General features: G+C 44.4%; 1 protein-coding gene across 1 annotated transcript in view; it reads left to right on the plus strand.

Annotated features, from left to right (window-relative positions):
- Positions 1 to 25,630, plus strand: part of DNAH10 (dynein axonemal heavy chain 10) — a 2,725,177-nt gene that overhangs the window by 1,127,089 nt on the left and 1,572,458 nt on the right. The window contains exon 29 of the mRNA XM_069619694.1: positions 4,506 to 4,739. Coding sequence (XP_069475795.1) covers positions 4,506 to 4,739 — 234 coding nt within the window. The remainder of the gene's footprint in view (positions 1 to 4,505; positions 4,740 to 25,630) is intronic.

Here is a 25,630-nt window from a genome sequence, read left to right on the forward strand (position 1 = left end):
TATTAAAATCAAAAGTCTTTGAGGGGCATCCATCAATATTCATTGCTTCAATTGATTTGGTCCAAGCTTTTGACCGCGTGAATAGGAATAAACTGTGGAGAAAACTGGAGAAACAAAAATGTCCACCATCCATTCTTGATCCAGTGAAAGCGCTATACAGTGAAATGTCGATTAAAATCCGGCTCAACGAAGCAGGCTGGATGTCTGAAAACATAAAAACGGCCAGAGGTGTGAAACAAGGCTGCCCTCTGGCACCGGCGCTTCCAAGGCCTACATGGCCGACATAGCAGATTCTGAAAATGACACTCGATCATTTCCACCATAAATAGGCGGTTCAAAGGTGACAAGACTGCTCTATGCAGATGACATTCTACTGCTTGACCAAAAAGCAATTGGACTCCAGAGACAAATAGACAGTCTCACAGCCTACTTGAAAAAAAACGACCTAGAACTTAATACATCAAAAACAAAAATCTTGATCTTAGAAAAACCAACAAGACCAAAAAAAAGATCGCAATGGTTCGCAAATTCTGAGAAACTGGAAACAGCTAAAAGCTGTACTTACTTAGGGGTGAAACTCTCGACCAGTAAAATCGATAAAACGATGCAAGAACATCTCATCGCCAAAACAAAAACCTTAGCAGCACAGGCAATATCGTTGGATAGAAAATTTGGGAAATTTTCAATTCTTCCTTTAATAAACTTCTACAGAGCAAAGGTCTGTCCAACTCTGACCTGTTACATCTGCCGAACACTCTATGGGCTAAACTTGAAGGTACATTTTGGCGTAGAGTGCTACGACTTCCAAACTCCACTCCCTTTGCAATTATCCGACGTGAACTGAGCCTTCAATCATTGGAATCCGTGGTGACGAGAAACAGCCTATTATTCCTGGGTAAAATCATAAGGCACCCTAGACCAAAAATTCTGGAGATCATACTCCAAGAGATGAGGAGCGAAAAAAACCCGATGTTAACAAGTTGGTACAGCAGACTGTTGGAACAGGTGGCTAAAATCGGATGTTCTGAATGGGATATAGAAAGGATCCCTGGAAAAATAAAGAGAAAACTTAAAATACAAGACTGGATTGAGACTTTAGACAAAGCAGAAGATCTCACAACTTCCACACATCACATAATGAACACCCAAAAAATAGATGAGGTCAGAAACTACTTAAAAAAGTTTCCAGACAAACGATTGAGAACAACTCTTTTGAGAGCAAGGCTGAATTTACTGAAAACCAATGAGATTCTTTTTCGAAGAAAACAGTCGACTACTAAAAACTGTCAATATTGTGAGATGATGGAAAACGAAACATTACGCCATCTCCTCCTTCATTGTTCAGGAACAAAAAAGCTGCAAACTATCTATCTTAATCCACTCAGAGCTCGGCACCTAACGGCAAACGAAGAAACTTGGTGGAACATGCTAATTTGTGGCAATTCCACATCTTTGACTGTGGCAACAGCGAACATTTTGGAAAAATTGAAGCTAGAGGGAAAAAACCAATAAAAGAAAGCTCCAAACTTTGTAACAAACAGAAAACTACACAACAGTCACAATGAGAAACAACAAATAAAGACAGGAAAAATCTGGACAGAATTTGTAAAAATTGTAATACAATTAAACACAAAAAATAAAAAAATAAAAAATTGTTTTCTAGTTCTTTCTTCTAGGGATTACAACTGTGTCATCTCCATCGGAAAACGGACCCACTTTCAAAGCCCATATTTGAAACTCTTATGTTATGTTAATGACAATAGTTTTGGCTTTTAAGGTAGCGCTTTCAGTGCCATTTAGTAGCCCAAAATAAAAAGGTTACAGGGAATTGTGCCAACCCACTACAAAACCATGACCATCACAAACATAGCTAATATTATTACTTGGCCACAATAATTAACTAGGAACACAAGAACACATTCCTGAGCATGTCATTGATGAACTGGAAACATTCTTTTGCTAAGTCTGACAGTCCAGAACAAGAATAACTAAACTTGTAGAGTTATGCCGGGCTATGTTTTTGAAGAAACCAAGGAGCTGGGAAACATTACTCCCTACAAGAAGTGATTTCCGACCATGTCCTGATCTGGAACCAAGATGACCAATCAACCGTTCCACCTGCATTTGGACATGGATAGAATTTGGGAGACAGAGAAATTGGTCATGTTCATTGAGAAATGCTGTGTGCTCCAGTCTCCATTCTGCAGTTAAGATGTTCATGTTTGAAAGACAGATGCAGTACACCATGTAAATGATTAGCAACCAACCGACCTTGCACAGACATGTACGTCTGGAGGAAATCATGGACTATGTGATAAAGATTCTCACACTCTACAGAACATAGCAGCCTCTGGTAGTGAAGAGGACTTCATCAACAATATTGATCACAATAAGTGACCAACTAAAGGATGCTATCTCATGGCTCGCAATTTCAACAGTTCAGACCTATTAATCTTATTTCACAAGTTAAAATGAAGTACCAGTTGCTCAACTTTCATATTGATAGCTTAGGTTTCTGTGGAATATCAAATTAAAAGTACACATGAGGTTTTATAACATGAATATGGACTTTTGTGAGACATCATTGATTTCAGAGTAAATGTTGTTAGGACCACTTTGTTATGCCTGAACATTTCTTTCAAATGAGACCTTAGAAATTACAATCTGCCCATAAATAACATCTATGTAAGATTTTATTAACTTCATTGGCAACCCTCTTGATGATGCCATCAGTTCTACAAACCACGTACCATGGAGTGACACCATGGAAATTATTTATCTGGTGGCACTACCCAATGAAACAAGACTAGATCGAACTTTTCATCCCTAAAACTGCCACCTATTCATCCCTAAAACTGACACGAAATTGCAAATGGTCCCCAACCGTATCTTGTCAAAGATCTTGTTGAGTAAACCAGACTTTAGATTTTCAAGTAATTTCTGAGTGTCGACTGCTATCACCTCCCTACATCCCTAGATAATATTTAGTGTCCTCTTATTGTTATTGTTTGTTCCCCTTCCTTTTATAAGACTGTTGAGGATGAAGTACTTTGGGTCGCATATCTTCCAGTGGTTTGGGCAAAATGTGGTGTGTATTTTAGCATCTTGACGTAGAAGTGCAATGCACCCATATGCTTCGCATTCCTACTTATCCTTACCTGCCTTTGCTATCAAAATCGTATGCGATTAAGCTGGGGTGTCAGTGACCGTGCTGACTAGCAAAAATTAAAACTTTCAGGAACCCTTTAGATTTTCTTTAAACATTTTGTAGAAAAGTACTGTGGCCCTAATGATTTATTATTGGTGAACAAGGTTGATGGGTCAGTGAACCTTGGAATCAAGAGGTTTTCTATCTTTCTTTCCCAGGTGAGGCAGTGCAACCGCAGGGAGGTTGTTTCCTTTAGAGAGCTATAATGCTGTTCACCTTCAAATACACTTTCAATTTATTTTGTCTTCCTCTTTGTACAGATTAAGACAGATTTGATATTGCCCTGATATATTCTTCAGATTGCTGTATTTTAGGTTGGTAGGTGAGAATACTTTATTCACTTTGTTACTCTTGCCTCCCTGTTGCCCCCTGATCCTTCACAGCAGAGATAATCGGAGTGGGTACAGATGCCCAAACTACTCTAGCTTCGACCTGCTGGGCACCCTCCTAAACTGGTAATGGAAGTAAGGACCGTAGGTTGCTACTTGAACAATAAACTCTCTGTCTGCACTGATTACTCCTAAGTTGCATAACAATATCCCTTATGGCAACCAATGTTAAAACTCTATAAAAACTGCAAAAAATCCAAAACTAAAACAGCATCAATGTCCCTTAAAATGTAACCATTAACACTGACATCTACAGAATTGAGATCTCTTCATTGCCTTCCTTTGCACTAGAGTGTCAAATTCAAGGGCTCAGTCTCACCCACAGGGACTTCTGGAATTCTGGACCATCCTATGCTGTAAAATGGTCTGCCTTTTACATACCAAAATGACAACATTTCTCATCCACCATGCAACAAATCGTGCCCCCACAGTGAAAAAATCCCAGTGCATTAGCTGCTCCGTTAAAGTGTGAGTTGCGGATAACGGAAACAGTTTTTTCTTAGAGAAATCGGCCTAATAGGAGATCATAAATCCTTTAGAAAGGAATTCAAACCTTCCCTTTGCTGCCAAACGAAATTCTTAGTTGTACCTAGCCTGCACAGGTGACCATGCCGCAACTAGCTCCAGTTCTCTAAAGTTCTTGAAAGATGTGTTACAAAACATACACCCACCTCTGTTGTGCAGTTGGACAACTAAAAATGTTTTACTTGTGCTGGTTTCGTGATAAGACACTTCTTAATATGGGACAAACAGTACATACACATGGTAAGTATTGTACTGAACAATATGTCTATTGTAGCAGTCTGAAACAGTTGGAGCAATTATATTTTCATTGCCACTTTTTTTCAGCAGTTGTACAACATTGAAACCTACATTGTCTTAACACAGTAATTTCTCTTCATCTGCAGATTATGTCTGATACAGTTAAGGATCCCATCATAAAAAATTGTTGTCAAGCACCAAACCGATTATCAGATCTACTAAACATGAGTGAAAGTTTGGAGAAATGTCAAAAGAGCTTAAACGATTACCTGGATTCCAAACGAAATGCATTTCCAAGATTCTTCTTCATTTCCGATGATGAGCTTCTCAGTATTCTTGGGAGTAGTGACCCCACTTGTGTTCAGGAGCACATCATCAAGGTAATGGCAGCAGCATCTGGTTTTCTCATAATCTTCGAGTGAAGTATGATCAGGGCATTTTACACACATATTTGGTATAAGTAGATTGAAGTGCCCTCAACAATGTACAGTGATGTTATAGTGATATTTAATCTTATGTTAAGAATTGTGTATACTGCCCCAGTTTACACCTTTGTACAGAGGCTTGTTTGAATGCTGGCATGTTATGGCCCTCGCCTGGGGCATCCAAACCTTGGTCTATGAGGGGATAGAAAAAGAGCAGCAGAGCAGTGGGGGAAAAGGTGAGCACAGTCAAATGCACATGAGCGATTTGCACCGAAAGGGACTGAGGGGCTGGAATGGACATGGTAGTTGATGAGCAGAGTAGCTAATAACCCAGGCTGTTGCTTTTCATGGGAGGGAGGGATGTGATAATAATGGGTATACACACACCTCGCCTGTGAAATTCTTCCTAAATCCCAACACAATGTGGTGTGATGTGCCAGAAATGCTCTCTTCCTTGCCTACCTTCATTCTTTTATTCTCTTACTATTTCTTCTTTACTTCGATCCTGCTGCTCACCCCATTTCTCTCTCGCCTACTCTGACACTCAGTGCACACTGTCGCTCTTGCTCTGTCTCTCTTATATCATTCCCACTCTCTTCCTCTCTCTCGTCTTTCTCTGACCATCCGTCCTTTTACACACACACTCTGTCCTATTCTGCCCTCTCTCTCTCTCTCTCTCTCTCTTTCTCTCTCTCTCTCTCACACACGCTCTCATGCACTCTGTTTATTTATTGATCTCATTTACTGGCTCGCTCTCCCACTCCCTTGTTTCACCAACTTCTCTGACTAATATAATTCTGTTATTTAGTATAAACAGGAATTTTATACAAACATCTTGACACAGTTTGACAGACATGATAAAAATAAGGTTGAATAAGAATATCCTGAAAACGATCCCTGATCTCTTTCACCACCATCTCTTCTTTTACATGCACTCTCCATTTTATCCTGCCCCACTCTTACTTTCTCTTCCCTTCTTTACATTTCTTTATTAATCTTGCTCACGCTCCCACATGCTCTTTTCATCACCTTCTCTGTTTAATATAATGATTTAATGTGTTCAGAGATTGTATCCAAAGAGCTTGAGACAGTTTGATAGAAATAATACAATAAATCTGAACAACTCAAAAAAGCTGACAAACTAAAATGGTACAAATTAAGTATGAGGGGAAAACAAAAGAAATGTATTTTACGTCCATCTCAAACAATTTAAATGTAAAATACATTTGAAAAGGACACCAGCTTTACAGTGCATAGTAGGCATTGGTACATAAAAGAAGAGCAAGAGACTCTGAAGTGAAATGAGTTAGAATGGAAAAAGTCAGTGAGCAAGGAGGATCCTGTATAGTGTACGTTGAAGATAACTGTGACTAATCATTTGATGTCATCACTTCTCCCTGAGGGGGTGCCACTTCTGTAAAGGTCTGGAGTGGGTATCTGTACTCCTGCCCTCTATACGGCAGAGTAGAAGCTCAGAGCACCCCAGCCAAGGTTCTCTATTTGGTAGTTTGGACGAGCAACCAAGGCTTAAGCTCTCAGGAGGTGATGCAGGCTGGTTCCTAAGTACAGTGTAGTCCCCAAACCCCCACAAAGGAATGTCCACACACTATGTTATATGCTAACACAGTTCTTTATATAAAAATAACGTTCAAGATATATACATTTATTAATTACACACTTTGTACTTTGGCAATTCTAATATGGCAAATAGATACAATGTTTATGTGGTACCACACTTAGCTATTGATTCCTTTACAATGCATCAACTGCTGACAGTTATAATGGCATACAAATCATGCAGCAATGTGTAACAGCATAGATCATAGGAAGGAAGGCAAGTTAGGTTAAACATTGGCATAATGGTTCTTTTGTTACTAAGACTCAGTTCTGAGTGAAGATCCCCCACCTGGGCAACCTGTAATAAAGAGTATTAACAAGCCCAGTCCATTAACGTTTAAATAGTCTTGTTTCCTGGTAAAAATGTTCAACCACCTCAATGTACATGAGATAGAAGAGTTTTTTCGATGGGTCGTCGATGGTGCCCTCGAGAGTGTACTCCCTTTAAAGCAGGAGACGCATGGTGTTGAGATTCCTCAAAGAAATGTGAACACTTGCGTCAAGACTGCAGCTTTGATCTACGTGCTGCTCTTCGACGCTCGATCGTGGAAGTCCTGTGAAGATCAGTTTGGTGCCGCAAAGATGACTCAGTGATGGAGGTAGGCCCAGCAGCGGGAGTCAGCTGTCGAAAGATGCTTCGGTCCTCAAGCATGTCGGTGCTGCAGCCGCAGCACGTACCTCGGGATAGCTTCACCGATTGGGAATCAATCACATGCTGGATTTCGGATCTTCACTTCATCATTGTCCTCTGGACGTCTTTATCAGCTTCTGGTGGTGGTAAACACACCAGCTGACTTTCCTTGGTAGCCGACGACCTCGACTTTCTCCGGCAAAACAAAGCGGTCGACGGTGATGGTAAGGGAGCCCTTCGTTCAATGTTCTTGGGCAGGTGGAGCATTGCGGCTCTAGTCGTCCAGCAGCACGCCGTAAAGCTGTCCCTGCTTCTGGCCGATACGACTCGACTGGCTTCCAGCGGTTACAGAAATCCCCCAAACCCTGGTTGACGGCAATGGACTTCGATGGCCTTAATATCCTGGTGCTTCTCTTCAAGATTCTCAGTGGACCCCTTCTCTGGTCGACTGCCTTTCAGGACTGGCTTCCAGGCTACCTCGATGAAGATCAGCTTTTGCACGATGTTCCCTCAAAGCTCGGGGAGAGGTCTCCTAGCCAGTTCCTCTCTCGGATCAGTCCTCGACAGATTTTAGATTTCGTCAAAGGAAAGCAACAGCAATTCTTCTTCTTACAGCTGGGCCTCAAGAATAAGCAGCTTCAAGTTTCAACTTCATCTTCTGAACAAATTGGTAAGTGAGAGGTCCCCAGATAAACATATCTGTCCCTCATTCACTTTGGCTGAACCAGGCTCAGTCAGCCAATCACACAGATGGACATTCATGCAGGCAGGCAGCCAATCAGGCTCACATGCATTCAGGCTATTCACTTTCACCCAGACGCCCATAACAAGGAATATGGATTGGGGCAAGCACCCAGCCTTTCAGCACACCACACTGCATTCCTGTCAGTTTTAGGCAGGCTGTCTCATTCATTGTGTCACACACACAGTAACCAGACACCCATAACATAGAATGCATATTGGTCACATACTCTATTCACACAGGTCCCACCCCAAGGGTGTACCCACAACATATAGTCACTGGAAGGCTCAAGCCAGTCTGGTCCGGACTTCCCCACAATACCATATATGGTTCTTCCACCAACAGCCAGTCAGGGGAAGGGACAGAGTCAGGGCTTCCCAGCACTTTGGGTAAACAAGGTCACAGGCAGTAGAAACCAAGAGGCCACAGGGGCTATTTTGCCTTCTATCAGGAATCCACAGATTCCTATGACAGGGCAATGGTATTGCAAAATGGAGGATACTCGGAGCACCTGTCAAATTCAGCATGGAACTGCCACGAGCCCATACCCTGCGGGCAACACACAGGTGCCCAAAAACATTCACTATGTTTACACGGTTGTACCCCCACCCATGGGTTCCATAGGGTATCCCAAGGGTTTCTGTTCACCACAACCAAAAAGAGGAAAAGCTGCACTGAAAGGAGTCCCAACTGGACTCCTGTGCAGAAAACAACACAGAACACACATTATAAGGGAGTACAGGACAAGGACAAGGAGGCCATGTCCCTCTAATGCATTTCCAGCATCACATCTTCCCATGAGGCGAGGGAGATGAGGCCGCTACCCGATAGTTGCCCTGAGGGTGGTACTCAGCAGGAGGATCTCATGGGGAAATACTCCCCTTCTAGGGACAAGGACGACCTTACTTTCTTGTCCCCTGCTTACCATAGCCAACAACCCCACGACTCCCATAACAGCAGCCAGTGGGAGCGGGGGACACACCCGCAACCCCCGGTCCGCTGCGTTGCAGTAATGGGACTCGGAATTCTTTTAAATACTGACTTTGCAGTAAATATGCAGTCAGCATTTTAAAGGTGCAGTAATTGTATGTCTCCTTAGGGCAGTACCTGGCAGGAGAGTGGACCAGTCTGCCAGAACAAACAAGTGGAGAGTTGAACAGTGAAACCAAATAATTAAGAGGCCTGGGGAAGGAATTTATTCCCTCTGGTGTTGTAAACTGTGGAATAAGCCTGAGAAAGGCCAGTGGAAGGAAGACGTTCCCCCAGGTGATGTGAACTGTGAACTGAACCTGAGAAAGGGCTGGGGAAGGGAGTCATCCCTTCTGATGTTGTGAACTGTGAGAGCAAAGCCAAGGAAGGCTGTAAGAAGGGAGTCATTCTTGTGGTAGTTGAGCCTGCAAGGAGGATCAAACCAGTGATCCAGGGGTGATGCTTTCCCTCCCCCGGGATAAATAAATATTGAACTTTCTGACAGAGTGCTAGAGGATCAGCCATCTCTTTTTTTGTTTGTTTGTGACGTACTAAAACTAGGGGAATGGCGCAGAGTTCAGCAGCAAGTTCAGCCTGTCTACTGTTTCTGCTGGGAACCTGGTTGAAATCATTGTTTGCCATGCATTGTCTACGAGTTACTGCTCCTTTAATTATTAAAGACTGTCTACAAAAGGCCAACGAGGCGCGCAACGCCGGTGCGTAGAGTTCGGCAGCGAATTCAGTCTGCCTGCTGTTTCTGCTTTGAACCTTGTTGAAATCATTGTTAGAAAATACACTGATTAATATTGGAAAACACTGGAAAATAAAGCGATGTTAAGTCCACTAATGCGGCAAAAGCTACTTCGTGGAAACGAAATTGAATTATGTGTCTGTCCGACTACGTAGTCTGACTGTGTGCCTGAGGAAAACGTGGAGATTGATACTTCAATATCTAATTATTAGGTGATTGTGACTGTGGAATCACCAACATTACCAAAATTACCAGCATTATCAACATCAACATTACCAACGAATATTTGCTCTGCACACAGTTCCCCCCACCCCCAACGCCTAACATGACAACTGTAATGAATGCCCAAGACCATTCCGAACATGCTTATGTTCACGACTTGACAAGCAAGTCAACCATACCGGTTTCGGCTGAACCAAATTCAGTTGGTGCTGTTGTTGCCAAGAACATGAACTATCAAATGGAACATTTGAGAGAAAATGCCAGTATAACTGATGCCGAGGTTCTCAAAGTTCTCGAAGGCTGACTTTGCACGCCTAAGGGCCAAACTGGATGCCAGTTTCGCCATGACGTCAATGGTGAACTCAAGTGGTGGCCACCAGGGCGACCATCCAATTCTCACCAAAACGAGGCCTCAACAACAATCGACCTGTGTGAGAGAGAGTCAAAAGGAGCAAGTTACATCCACGTCTTGTCAAACACACCACAAAATGTCAAGTCAATACTGACACCTCACATACCAGGAAGAATAACACCCCCGCTGCTTAGACAAAGTAGGCAGCCAAGCGGGGAACATGAGACGGATCAAACAGCTAAACCTCCAGCAAAGGTACCTGCTGCCAATTTAACATCACAAGAAATGGAGAAAGAACCTGAAATCCCAGCACCCAATGATGACAGTCAACAATCGAAGCAGCAGGGACTGTCATCAGTCGCTGCCAGCATACAAATACATAATAACGTGATGGCCGCGACCACGACAGCCATGATACCATTTGTAAAGCTGTATGAAACCTTGAACGATACAGTCAAAGATCAAGTTTCTTTGTTTGGATTAATGAACGCAAAAATGTCCTCTCTAGAAGCCTTTGCAAAACAAATACAACAAAGCTGAGTTGTCACTGAAGTGGCAGAACAGACTAAGTGACATGACACGAAATTAAATCGAGGGGAAAACTGAGTTAATAGAGGCGGTGCTGGAATGTACTAAATGGGTACGACAATCCTCATCAAATGCCTCTAAAATGCACTGAAAGTCACTGTCATTGTGCGAAATCCACGAGAAACGAAACAGAAAAGGGCGATTTATTCTGTACTGGTTCCATGAGGAAACTTGGGAAACATCAGTTAATCCAAACAAAAAAAAATAACCGGAGCAAGACAGGGGCAAACCCCGAATCAGTGTTACCAGCAGCATGACACCAAAGACAGTGGATTTACCATCTTCCCTCACAATTAATATTGAACGACCAACAGAAACAGTGGCACTCCAAAAATTGCATGCTGTAGAAAACTCAAATAAAAAAGCACTTGCCAGTGAACCCGTTAATGACAGACAGAGAGTACCAGCTGGCACAAGTAGTGGAGGAATTCAACAGCCTCTGCCCTCATTGTTTGCCGAATTTATTAGGCAAACATCAATGTTCAATATTTTTGCAGAAAGGTCATACACAACGCTCTCGAATGCGCCCATTCAAAAAGGCAAAAATCTGCTAACTAATACAAGGAAAACACAGAATGCCACCACAACTGAGAACAGGGAACGAAAAACAAATGGTTTGAATGTTTTCATTCGGAACTTAACTACTCCTCCACCGATAGCATTATTTGAGTGGCTTTCTCTCCCGGGAAAACCAAAAACAATAATCCAATCGACAACTATATCTCGACAATCAGAAACCTCACAGACAATTGGAAATGCAAAAAAGAGGCAGTGATTAGATGATGAGTATAGTGACATCCACTCGTTCACATCGGAAGATTTGGTAAATCTCTCAACTTACTCAATAGCCGACGACAAATCGGTTAATACAATGGAGAGCTCACCTCATGAGGACGGCTATTGAATGGCTCAGCAAATTGGAAACCAAAAACAATTACGAGATGAGAGCAACAAACAAAGGTCTGGACAGTCAGATCCAGTTTGCGACGTGCTGTGATCACAAAGGCCTCATGGATTATCTTCTCCTGAAAAACAGAGAAAAGTTCATTATATAAATGATGACAACACAGCAGATATGAAGGCTGAAGGCTTTATATATAAACCCCAAATACACTGCAGCGCAGGCACGGTGGAAGGGCAATATGCAAAAAGCGGCAACCTCTCATAGAAAAAGTTCAACAACGTCCACGAGAAAATTGCAAATTGAAAACATTGCTGGGTTAAGAAATGAGGTAAACCTCAATAGGTAAAATATATTGAAACTACTCCCACTCCGTCCCGTCATTATGAATAATTACGACTGAGGACATTGATACAGTGGAATACGTGTCAGACCAACGGTCGGACTGGGTCATTCTGCATATCCACTCACCTTTGATTGAAAGCACGTTGCTATCTGCTAGTACGCCACTCTTATCGTTTGGCTACGAGTTGTCCAGTTATTCAGAAGACCTTGGTCTCCATGAGGGGAAAAGCCACAATTCAAATGTTTCCTCTGGAAAGAGGGCATCTAAAAACAAGCAAAGACGAGCTTTCTTGCAAGGGAAACTTGAAGGAAGTAAATATGGACACGGTCAAGAGGAACGCGAAGTGGTTTAAAAAAAAAGAACAGCGCCGGCAAAAAGAAGCTGGCCCAATCACCAGTAGCGTCTAAACGAGCCCACAACAAAGGAATGTTCGTTAATATCTTTGACTACGAGGGGTTTCAGGCACCTGTTCTTTGAAGTAGGAGATTGGGCAAAAGATGCCACTCAATAATATGTCTTCAAGAGACCTGGCTACGCGAGTCACCAGTATGTGACAGCTATACGATTCTCCTGAATACTGCTGGGAAGAGTCAGCTAGGCCATCCGTTTTCAGGTCTCTGGATGTTGATTAAAAACAACACAGAATGGAAAATTGTAAAATCCTCAGATCCAAATCTCTTTGTCCAATGTACCGTAATTGAACTGGGGAGCACTATGAACAGCAAATTAAGGTACCTATTACTTATTAACACGTATTGTCGACGTGAGCCACACCCCTGAGCTCACACATGAACATAACACGGAAAAAGCAATAAAAGGCCTCCGCAAATCCATGAAGTTTTGGTCGAAGCTTCCGCTCGCAATGATGGGCAGAGCAGCAATTGTCAAAATGATAATCTTCCCCCGACTCTTATACTACTTTTTGAATGTTTGCCACTACATCAGACCTCCTTTCTTCATAAAACTGGAATCCTTAATTAAGGACTGCATATGGGGGCCATCCAGACATAAACTCTCCTTAGCCATACTCACGCTCCTGTACAAAGAGGGAGGGATACAACTACCAGACCTCCAAAGATACTATCTAACTGCACAACTCAGTCACGTCACTAAATGGCTCTCCGATGACCCGACTGCCGAATCGGGGCTGCTGCGGCAATCATCTTCCAAGCTATTCCCCAAAGAGATACTTTGGAACCCGATGAAACAACCATCTGACGTCCCCATGATAGTAACCCTGGGCAGGCAGGTATGGGCTAGAACCTGCTTCCTCCGACAACTGAAACACCCCTACACTCCCAACAACCCCATCCTGGCCGATGCCTGCAAAACACAGACGGATCTCGCAATGGCCAGGAACTGGGAAAGAGCCGGAATCTACACATGGGGCGATATGTATGAAGAGGGCAAATTCAGAGAACTAGAATCGCTACAAGCAAACGAAGGAATCACGAGTGGCCAATTTCTGTGGTACCATCGCCTTAAGTCAACTGCCAAAAAACAATGGACAATGTGGCCAGAGGAACCCGCCCCAGATCCCCTCCTCCAGGAAATGTATGACCTAGCTGACGGCTGGAAACCGGTGTCCCGCCTATACAATAAACTGATCGACAGACCCAACCCGAAAAGCACGCCGCTGAGACAAAAATGGGAAACCGAGCTGGAAACCACACTATCAGATAACGAATGGGAGCAAATATTACTATACCCCAAAGAAGTGTCAAGAAACACCAGAGTCAAACATATCCAGCTGAACGTATTATATAGAACGTACATGAACCCATCCAGAGTGGCTACCTCACAATGCCCCTGGTGCGGAAACGACAAAGCTGACATGATCCACATGTTCTGGATTTGCACCAAAACGGCAAAATTCTGGTCCATGGTAAAAAACACCTGCACGGACGCTGGCCTAACCAGATACAAGTAGAACCCAAAAGAATGCATATTATGGGCCCACCCCAGACTGAGCAAGTACAAACACCTATTCAAACTAATGGACTTAGCCTGCATTCTCACAAAGAGATCCATAGCAATGGCTTGGAAGTCACTGAGGGGTCCGAGGCATGAAGGATGGCTTAAAGACCTAGAAAGATGGACGGAAGCTGAGACCCGAGCCTGGCAGGAGGGAATCAACACAGGCGGCAACAATGCCAATGACACCCTAGAATCATGGAAAGCTCTGCTGCGCGACATACAGTACGCCGCAGACCATAAACCCCCTGAAAATGCACCCCTAACAGCAAGTTGACGAAGAACCACCCGAGAGATGGAAACCCCTTCAAACCAACCCCTACTGGTGTCGGATTCGCTGGACGCCTGCCCCCTCCCCACTCAAATTGACAAGAACTTCACACTGCAACATGAAGACTGCATTGGTTATCTGTTTGTTTGTTTGTTACGTTGATATCTGTTAATTATTAAAGCATATGTATTTTCACAAATGCTAATAAAATACTTTACAAAAAAAAAAAAATTAACATGTATTGGAATCCGGCCATGATCTCAACAAAAATGTTTGTTTCATCAATAACGCTGCTGAATGACGAATGTATCCGCACCTACGAAGATCTAACAATAATTATATGCAGCGACCTGAACTTTTCCTGGTTTGATCTGAATGGAGTGATAAAAACAGTGAAGTCCAATTCACTTAGTAAATACACTGAAGGAGGAAGATGCTGGGAATATGAGCTGGCCGCCAGAATTTGTGAGATGCTAAACGGAAATATTGCAGGCGACATTCCGGCCCACCCTATGTGGCAGAGAGATGGTAGTCATAAAACAATTGATTACATATGAGCCTCAAAAAACGTAATACCGACAATAATAACCCTTGAAGTTGTAGGGATGTCAAATAGTGATCACAATGCACTTAAATTGAATTGGTCAACCGAAAGTCGCCCACATTCAAGTCTGCATGCAAGCATTCTTCGAGTGAACTAAGAATTAAATTGCTTGCGGCTCAACCGAAAAGCAACTGAGTCATTGTGTGCTAAACTTTCTGTGCTCGATGATAAAGTGGGAGGAGCAGCAAATTACATGTTTCTATTACTGCAGTTCAAAACAACGAAAAGTGGATTCAGAGTAGATCATCAAATCACGAAATATCCATTTAGCAAAATAGCGGCAGAAAAAATAAAAAGAGAAACGACATTAAAATGATAAAATCAAATAAAAACTTAAACCCACGGAATGCAATTAAAAAATGCTGACAAAGTTATCATAACTGGTTAATTGCATTCAGAATGCTTCGCGACCAGGAGAGAGGAGAGATCATGCTTAAATCCATCTTTGCAAAACACAGCAGAGACACATGGACTATTCTAAATGAAGGCTCCTTATTGCAGCAGGCGCCTTTGACAATGTGCATCAATGCAGATGAATGGGAAAGGCACTACTCAACTGTCTCTAAAGTTCCCAATAAGACAGAAGATAAATGTGCCAGCAATTCCAAAGCACCTTGGTCAGTAGAAACTGGTTGGGCTGACATCTTGGAGGCAATAAGAAAATAGAAAAATTCAGGTGCCACTGGACCAGACGGCTCAGCAACATAACCTTAAAAAATAAGAAAGAACCGTGGCCAACATTTATTCAAATTCTGCTTAAACAGATCAGTGCTTTTGCTACAATCCCATCATCTTGGCAATCGGCGGTGGTTGTTCCTATATACAAAAAGGGAGATCAAAGCGATCCGAACAACTACTGTCCGATTGCCCTGTTAGATGTGATTGGCAAATTGTTTGCCTCCTTTCTCCAAAAGCGACTTGCCCGATGGGCAGAGGAGGCCGGAATCTTAGACTCCAGGCAGACTTGATTCACAAGAGGAATGGGGGTTGAACTCAACTGAATTTGCTGAATTTGCTGAAGCTGGAAACAATAAAGGATGGGAACAATCTTTTCCTAGCCTTTGTTTACCTACGTCAAGCTTTTGATAACGTAAACAGAGACACATTGTGGAGAAAACTGGAAAACTTGAAGTGTCCACTAGACCTGTTACAGGCAATCACAGCCCTACACACCAACACCACCATAAGAGTGAGACTAAATGCGGGAGGAGACCTATCCGCTAACATCAAACCACAGAAGGGGGTTAAGCAAGGTTTCCCACTTGCCGCACTATTATTTAAGCTCTACATGGCGGATCTGCAAACAGCCTTCAAGAAAAACAACTCCTTCCCACCAAGACTAAATGGTCAACAAATTGTGTGGGCAATCTATGCAGATTACCTTGTTTTGTTGGACACTATGCAAATTGGCCTCCAGAGGCTACTAAATGACCTGGTAGTGTAGTTGCAACATAACAATCTACAAACCAATGTCGCCATATCAAAAGTCATGGCCTTCAGCACAAATCTGGTTAAAAAAGGAAAGCAGTTCAAGTGGTATGTTGCTGGGGAACTACTTGAAAAAGTTGACTCAATACGGTTCTTAGTTATCCTATTTAACAAATCCCTGTGAGAATGGCAAGTGGCACAGAGGATCTAAAAAATTAGATGAAAAATCTAACACTACAAGGAATGAAATTGCATGCCACCTATGGAAAATTTACGGTGAAACTGATCATAATGTGACTCCTCCTCTTGAATCTTCCCCCATTTAATTCTTCTAGTGCGGATAGGCACTCCCAATAGAGGGATTGGGGATGTGTCCTGCGAGACCCCTTCCCCCACCAATCCCTTCAGCATCAAACAAATGGGTAGGTGATCACTATGTAGATCAGCCATCACTTCAAAACTTACAGCAGATTCCCATAGATTTATGGAGATGCAAAAATAATCAATTGTGGAGCATCCCTGATGATTATTAAAGGTCACTTCACCCGGTATATCCGGTGCCAGACGACTGTTAACTATGCAAAAGACCCATTCCAACAACCAGAGACTTAACTGTAGACCCTTTGGACAGACTCTCCCATCTCTCATACATCTGGGCGGGATATTCACTACCTGATCCTCCACAGGGTCAAGAATATCCGTGTCTACCCCCCACCCCATTTTGATATTAAAATCACCCCCATATATAAGATATTGATTTATTCCTGCCCTTATATATATATATATGAATTCTAATTGTCTGTGGAGAATTGTCACCCATTTTGTTGCTCCTACGCTCCAGCAACTTTGGGGCCCGTTTGTAGAGAAGCTTCCAGCACAGGGGTTCCCCAACATTGCTGGTTAAGCGCAAAGTTAAAAATCACAAAGGAGAGTCAAGAGACTGACATACAACCAGAAAAAGATGCTACAGCGACTGAATTAACAATAATATATGATGTGTGACAAAGTCCCCTGGCTGATTGCGTTGGTGGATGGTGAGTCGCCACGAAGCGGCAATGTAATGCTAGATTCGGGGATGGCTACCAGGGCTACCACCGCCATGCCACTTGCAGAAGGCATGGTCTTATCACAGTGTAACTGTAGCTACTCCAGCCTCTTTAAGAGACTTGACTTTGCTTGGGTGCAGAAACGGCTCCTAAGTTTACCTAAGTTTACCCAAGGAAAGAGGGGACCAGAGACAGGAAAAGGTTTCCCAGAGGCATTAAGCCAGTCCCTCTGTCAGCGTCATTAATAGAAAGAGCATGTTGGGAACTTCATTATGGAGGATGCAGTTCTCGAAGATGTGGCTCAAGTTATCAAATCAGCACACCTGAGTTTCTTTATTCCAAAGAAAAGTTGGAAGGTAGGGACCAGGATTTGGCAAGCAGGGGAGCAGCCAACCGTTGGTCAGTGGAGGGTGATAAACCAGTGTGCAGTTCCACACTAGGGCTGTAAGACATCCACAGAGACAGAGCCCATCAGCAATTTCCCATTCCATTTACCACTCCTGAGTCTCATTCAGAGAAGGCAGAGCCAGGAGGAAAAGCTCATTTGGAGCTGGCTGGAGAGGTGAAGAGAATGAGCTGGTGAAGGAGCTGGAGAGTGTAGACTGGAGCTGTCACATTTCATGCCCCAAAACATCAGGCGCAGACCAAACTGCCCAGGGCTTCGGCATCCATGGGGGCCTTTAAGGCCCCAAAGGATCCCTTGGGGGCTTCCTGGACTCGGTCCTGGTGCCGTTGGCACAACGCTCATGCTGCCATCACCAATATGGCAAGTTTCAAACAAAGTGTACCACGTGTAGTCCAGTTTGAGGCAGGCTGAAGGGACTACTTGCCTGGGGAACTATTTGCTAGGGTGTGGTTGCTGGCACTACTTTACCTGGGGACTACTTTCTGAAGGCTATATAAACCACGGCCTCAGTACAGAACATGCTTTGCGTTATTCTGCACTCCTGCAGCGTAACGTTCACCGTGTTTGTTACCTTCAGGCCAGTCTTCAGCTACGCCCGTCCAGTTCTTCTCGAGCTACCTGCAAAGGAAGGAAGAGAAAGGTGAAGAAACAGAACTAGACTCTTACCTGAAGCTCTGTGCCTTCGTCTGCTGAGCTGAAAAGGAAAAGACATCAGGCTAGCCGCGCAGACCGAGAAATCCACATCGCTATCCTGTGCATTGTCAATACTTACCTGAGCTGCTCATTCCGGCGATCCAGCGAAGCACCATCACTCGACCGCTGCCAACATTCGCCTGCTGCTCCGGAGTCGCCGCACCTGTTAAACATAAAAAACATCAGGTTAGCTGCGCATTGGGAAAAGCCCACATTGGACATTAAATTCTTACGCAGCGCAATTACTCACCTGAAGGCTGTTTTTCCTAGTGGTCCCGCAAGGCTTCACCACGCGATCCACTCCGGAGATACAGCGCCTGCAAAATACAAAGAACAGCAGGTCAGTCGCGCAGAAGGACAATAGTGCATATAAAGACTTACCACAGAACGCCGGTGTGAACTTATCTTGGAAAACAACTCAGCGTTCATATTTTCTCAGCAAGGGGAAACCTATAGGAAAAAGGCACAGAAGTGAACTTGGGCAATTTGAACTCTACGCTGAACCAAATCATTGGTATTAGACTTACCCATTTGAGTCAATTTTGTCTGGACTTCTAAAGTATCAGTGAAGTAACTAGATCCTTGAACTCTACGCTCCCCTGCATACTGTTGCAGGATGGAGAGCCTGCCATTCATAAAACTAAGGTGAGGCATAGAAGAGGGGTGTATTAGAAGGCCACGGGAGGTGGGAGAAGCCTTCCACGTTACAGTTGGGTAACCTTTCATTTAACCTTTTAGGCGCACCTTTGTGCTGGAAGCGGGATTCAGAGGGGGCACATGAAACCACTTAACATCGGATCAGCCAGTCCCGTCCGGCGCCCCTGTGGAGACCAGGTGAGCGTAACAGAACGCAAAGCCTTACACAAACCTCTACCTGGGCACCATGGAAACCTCAGAGACGGATCAACTAGCCCAACCTTTGGGGGAACTCGGAGCAGAGGTGCATTCGGCTCGACAAGAGACTAACGCTCTAAGAGGAGAACTAATTGTGGAAAAAGAGCGCACCGATGAGCTTGCCAGACAATTACTCCACGCCCAGGCTGGCAACACGCCGCTACCCACGATGGGGGCATCAATCCCAACTCAGTCAAGTAATCCAGTACAGGTGGTCCTTCCGGGAGCCATATCCTTAGCTCCACCAGAACGCTTTGCGGGAGACCCTAAGCGGTTTGCGGTTTTTATGAACCAGTGCCGCCTAAACTTCCTATGCCGGCAAGGGGCTTTTCCGAACGATCAAGCGAAGTTGGCCTTTGTACTTTCATACCTCAGTGGCAGTGCTGCAGACTGGTCTATACCACTAGTGAATCAGGACGATCCTCTTCTCTGAGACTTCCAGGGGTGTTAGCAGAAAATGTAAAAGCTGTTTGCCCGACACGCCCACGGCCAGGCTTTAGATAACAAACTGCTGTCTCTTCGTCAAGGGAACCAGGATCTGCTAACTTATATTGCAACCTTCAACAGATTAGTGGTAGAAACCGGTTGGCCAGAAGACAAAAGGACTACGATATTTCATCGTGGGCTGAGAAGTGAACTAAAGGACGTCTTGGCTCAAGTTGTGAATCCTCCCAGAGACTGTTCGGAATACATCGACCTTGTGGTACAATTAGACCACAGATTGCAGAACCGGAAAGCTGACCGAGCTAGATTGGAAAACGGAGTGTTTGTGCGTTCGAAAGACAACACTCCCAAGATTACAGACACTTCAGAACCCATGCAATCGGAGGTGTTCGAGGGCCATTGTCTAAATCAGAGCGAGATACCTTCCAACCCTTCAGAACTAAGGTCATCACTTGGTTACTCAACAAATAACCAACCATTTATGTATGCTTTCCTAATGTACAAATGTTTCTTATTATGCACTAACTGTCTTTCTGTTTACTCTGCCTCATTACTACTGTACTATTGTTCCCTACTGCTGCCTGTAACTTGATGCTCTAAGCGCACATATACCCCTGGGTCAAGAGCGCTATACAAATAAATAAACAAACAAACAAACAAACAAACAATAAGAGCAGACAACAACAATTTTGCTTATATTGCAGAACGGCCGGCCATTTCCTCCGAGACTGTCCTGTGAAACCTCCCAAGAAGGCAGTCTGGGTTGCTGACAAAGTCAGTGCCGAACCAGAGCCAGAAAACTACCCCACCCGGCAAGCGTAGAGGTCCGCTTGTCGAGCGAGAAGAAGGATTCCCAGACCTTGCATCTAGCCTTACCAATAATCCGTTAGTCACCAGCACCCGTCTCGTATGCACGCAGTCTGGGCTTACATCGACAGTGGAGTAACTATATGGATCAAGAATGGGCTTCAAGGATGTGTCTTTTTCTGTGCCAAAAAGCAACAACCGATTTGGTCACCACCGTCGACGGAACAGAGATCTCTTCTGGTCCTGTAACGCACTTGATGAAGGAGATGACCCTGTTGTGCCAAGACGGGCATCGAGAGACCATTGTGTTTGACTTAATCAAGGCCCCGCAATTTCAAGTAATTCTGGGAATGCCATGGTTAGAAACACATAATTCTTGCATAGACTGGCGTGAAAAGAGGTTAACCTTCTCAGAATGTGCTCATACCTGCTATCCAGAAGAATCCCTGCCCAAGGCAATCGCAACAGTCCTGAGTCCAGTAAATCAGCTACCCCAGAAATAACTGGATTTTCAGGATGTTTTTCAAAACGACCAAGCCAATACCTTACCACCCCATAGACCATATGATTGCCAGATCGCCCTAATACCTGGAGCTCAGATCCCATGCGGCAGAATTTACGCCCTCACAGAACCCGCCCTCTAAGACAATACTTAGATCAGTACCTGGCTAACAGCTTTATTCGTGCGTCCAAGTCTCCAGCGGCCTCCCCCTTATTCTTCGTCCCTGAAAAGGAAGGAGACCTAAGAACTTGTATCGACTACCGCGCATTAAACCAAGTGACAGTTAAAAATCGGTACCCCCCTGCCTCTGATCCCGGAACTGCTGGACCAAGTAAAGGAAGCTCGAATTTACACTAAGCTGGACCTCAGAGGGGCGCACCATCTCGTACGAGTTAAAAAGGGGGACGAATGGAAGACCGCCTTCCGCACTAAGTATGGGCTTTTCGAATATCAAGTGATGCCCTTTGGCCTTTGTAATGCCCCGTTTCAATATTTCATGAATGATGTCCTTCAAGAGCTAATCGATGTTTGTGTTGTCGTATATATTGACGATATCCTAGTGTACTCTGCTTCCGAACAGGATCATGTGAAACACGTCCGTGCCGTCCTTGAAAAACTTCGGCAACACAAGCTGTATGCCAAATTAGAAAAATGTTACTTCCATGTTACAGAGGTCGAGTTTCTAGGGTTCGTTCTAACGCCAGGTGGAGTGCGAATGGATTCGCGTAAGGTGGATGCTATCCTGAAATGGCCCTCTCCAACATCAATCAAAGGAGTGCAAAGCATGCTTGGATTTGCAAACTTCTATCGCAAATTCATCCCAGGCTTTTCGCATTTAGTGCATCCCATCACATCCTTGTTACGAAAGTACAAACGCTTCCAGTGGTCTGATGAAGCAGAAAAGGCATTCCAAGACTTAAAAAGGAAATTCACCTCAGCTCCAGTTTTAAAACATTCTCGCCCAGATCTCCCTTATGTGGTAGAGACTGATGTGTCCAGTTTGGCAATGGGGGCGGTTCTTTCTCAGATAGTCCCCGAGACATGTCAACTTCATCCAGTGGCCTTTTGGTCACAAAAATTCACGGCACCAAAACTGTACTATGCTATAACCGACAAAGAGCTTCTGGCCATCAAGTAAGCATTCAAAGCTTGGCGACATTACCTCCTTGGGGCAAGAGACACGTCTCTACTTATCTAGTAAGGAACTTCAAAAACAGGTTATCTCAAATTATTATGAGTCATTTGTGGAAGGCCACCCTGGAATTGCAAAAACTGAAGCCAAGATCAAGAGACATTTTTGGTGGCCAACATGGCGTAAGGATATCAAACAATTTGTACTATCATGTGGCATTTGTACACAGAACGAAGCCCAGAAAAAGAAACCACCAGGTCTACTACCGCCTCTGGATATACCACCTACACCCTGGCATACGTTATCCCTTGATTTTATCACGGATCTTCCTCCCTGTCACGGCTTCAACACCATATTAGTGGTAGTAGACTTATTTTCAAAAATGCCCCACTTCATCCCGTTAAAAGGTTTACCCTCAGCTTCAATTTTGGCGAAGGAATTCCTAGAACAGATTGTCCGAATACATGGATTCCCCTCTGTCTTAGTCTCAGATCGGGGAGTCTGTTTATCTCACAATTCTGGAGAAAATGTTGCCAGTTGGCCCAAATTGACGTAAGACTTTCAACCAGCCACCATCCTCATACGGATGGTCAAACCGAGAGAACCAACCAGACTTTGGAGTAATACCTAAGATGCCTACATCAAACCGAAGGCAATTGGAAAGACATTTTATGGATAACCGAATATGCCTACAATAACTCATTGCATTCCAGCACAGGGCAAAGCCCCTTCTATACAATATATGGAATGCATCCATGAACCTCAGAACTCGACCCATCTCAGCAGTTGGAAATGCCTGCCGTAAGCAGCCTGCACAAAACCATCACCCAAGCCTTCAAGAGGGCAACAGAACATTTAAGACAAGCTAAAGAAAGATACAAGAAATCTGCAGATCAATATAGGAGTGAAGCTCCAAAATACCAGATTGGAGATGAGATTTGGTTTGCCTCAAGACATATTACATTAAAAGGAACCCACACATTTAATCCCAGATAGTTGGGACCATTCACCATCAAAGCCATCATCAACCCAGTAGCTGTACAATTGTAGCTACCCCCGAGAATGCGAGTCCATCCCGTATTCCACGTCTCCCTTCTGAAACCAGTACAACCAGGAACTCGGATCACGAAACAGCCAAGACCCATCTTGGTAGAGGGCGAACCAGAATTCGAGGTGAAAGACATGGGTTAAAACAAAACTCTTCTATCTAGTTGACTGGAAAGGCCATGATCCCCAAGAAAGGTCATGGGAGCCAAGTGACTACGTTCATGCACCCCGCCTAGTAAACCGGTTCCATTGAAACTACCCGACCAAACCCGGACCAGCGAGACAAACCACCTTGGGAGGGGCCTTGGGGGGGAGTGCTGTCACGGTTCATGCCCCGAAACATCAGGTGCAGACCAACCTGCCCAGGGCTTCGGCATCCATGGGGGCCTTTAAGGCCCCAAAGGATCCCTTGGGGGCTTCCTGGACTCAGCCTGGCGCCGTTGGCGCCAGGTTCATGCTGCCATCACCAATATGGCAAGTTTCAAACAAAGTGAACCACGTGTAGACCAGCCTGAGGCAGGCTGAATGGACTACTTGCCTGGGGAATTATTTGCTAGGGTGTGGTTGCTGGGACTACTTTACCTGGGGACTACTTTCTGAAGGCTATATAAACCACGCCCTCAGTACAGAACATGCTTTGCGTTATTCTGCGCTCCTGCAGCGTAACGCTCACCGTGTTTGTTACCTTCAGGCCAGTCTTCAGCTACGCCCGTCCAGTTCTTCTCGAGCTACCTGCAAAGGAAGGACGAGAAAGGTGAAGAAACAGAACTAGACTCTTACCTGAAGCTCCCGAAAAGGAAAAGACATCAGGTTAGCCGTGCAGACCGAGAAATCCACATCGCTATCCTGCACATTGTCATTACTTACTTGAGAGCTGCTCATTCCGGCGATCCAGCGAAGCACCATCACTCGACCGCTGCCAACATTCGCCCCTGCTCCGAAGTCGCCGCACCTGTTGAACATAAGAAAAATCATCAGGTTAGCTGCGCATTGGGAAAAGCCTGCATTGGACATTAAATTCTTATGCAGCGCAATTACTCACCTGAAGGCTGCTTTTCCTAGCGGTCCCGCAAGGCTTCACCACGCGATCCATTCTGGAGATACAGCGCCTGCAAAATACAAAGAACAGCAGGTCAGTCGCGCAGAAAGACAATAGCGCATATAAAGACTTACCACAGAACGCCGGTGTGAATTTACCTTGGAAAACAACTCTGCGTTCATATTGGGCAGCAAGGGGAAACCGATAGGAAAAAGGCACAGAAGTGAACTTGGGCAATTTGAACTCTACGGTGAACCATATCATTGGTATTAGACTTACCCATTTGAGTCAATGTTGACTGGACTTCTACAGGATCAGTGAAGTAACTAGATCTTTGAACTTTATGTGCTCTGTATGCTGAAGGCCACAGGAGGTGGGAGTATGCCTTCCACCTTACAGTTGGGTAACCTTTCATTTAACCTTTTAGGCGCACCTTTGTGACGGAAGCGGGATTCAGAGGGGGCACGTGAAACCACTTAACATCGGACCAGCCAGTCCCGTTCGGCGCCCCTGTGGAGACCAGGTGAGTGTAACAGGAGCAGAGACCCTGGAGTCTGGGGAGAGCAGTAGACTGGAGGATTGTCCCAGAAAACTGGGTAAAGGATGAGACAGGAGACTGTAGAGGGGGCCCAGAAGACTGGATAAAGGCAGACTATACAGGTGGGGAATCAAAGGACCCAGTGGGCCGGAAGGCCCAAGACCCAAAGTGTTAGGGAAAGGAAGCTGACAGTTGTTGTTGTTGGAATTTAACAAAGATTGCCAGGAGGAGACATGCCCAGAAGAGTGGTGGGAAAAAGGTACTGATAGAGACGGAGAAGGTCGGAGAGGTGGAAGTGAATATCTGAGTATTGCTTGTTACGAGAGAAGTTCTGAAAGGGGTGAAGAGTGTGCCCAGAGGGGGTGAAGAATGCAGAATTGAGACTAGACAGCAGATAGAGGAAAGAGTGGCTGAAGGAAATTATTGAAAGTGGTCGAGGAGTAAAGAAACCTTGGGAAGATGAAAGTGTAGGTGACATAAGGAAGTGAAAGGGAAATCCTAGGTAACCTCAAGGAGGTGAAAGAGGAGATGATAGGTGGAATTATTAAAATTAAGTAGATGACTGTTAAAGGACTAACAAAGGAGGAAGTGGAAAGAACTGAACTGAAGAGGTATAGTCAAGGACCAGTAAAGCACTGTGGGTTGGGGGTAGGTAGTAGACAGATGTGGGGAGTGGAACATTGTTAAAAAGGAGGTGGTGGACCCTAATACAAAAAAGGGTACACCCAGGTAGATAGATAATATATATAGTGCAATGGTTTGTGGGAGCGAGACCTTTGAGTCATTTTGCCAGGAAAGGAAGAGATTGGGGAAGGTGGCTGGAGGAATAGAACCTAGAGAAAGAAGGAGACAGGGAGGGATATATTAAGAACTCTTTCACAGCTTCAGGGCAGCCTCCTTTC

Source organism: Ambystoma mexicanum, chromosome 10 (assembly GCF_040938575.1).
Source record: "Ambystoma mexicanum isolate Mex_15411 chromosome 10, UKY_AmexF1_1, whole genome shotgun sequence".
In the NCBI taxonomy this organism is placed as follows: Eukaryota; Metazoa; Chordata; class Amphibia; order Caudata; family Ambystomatidae; genus Ambystoma; species Ambystoma mexicanum.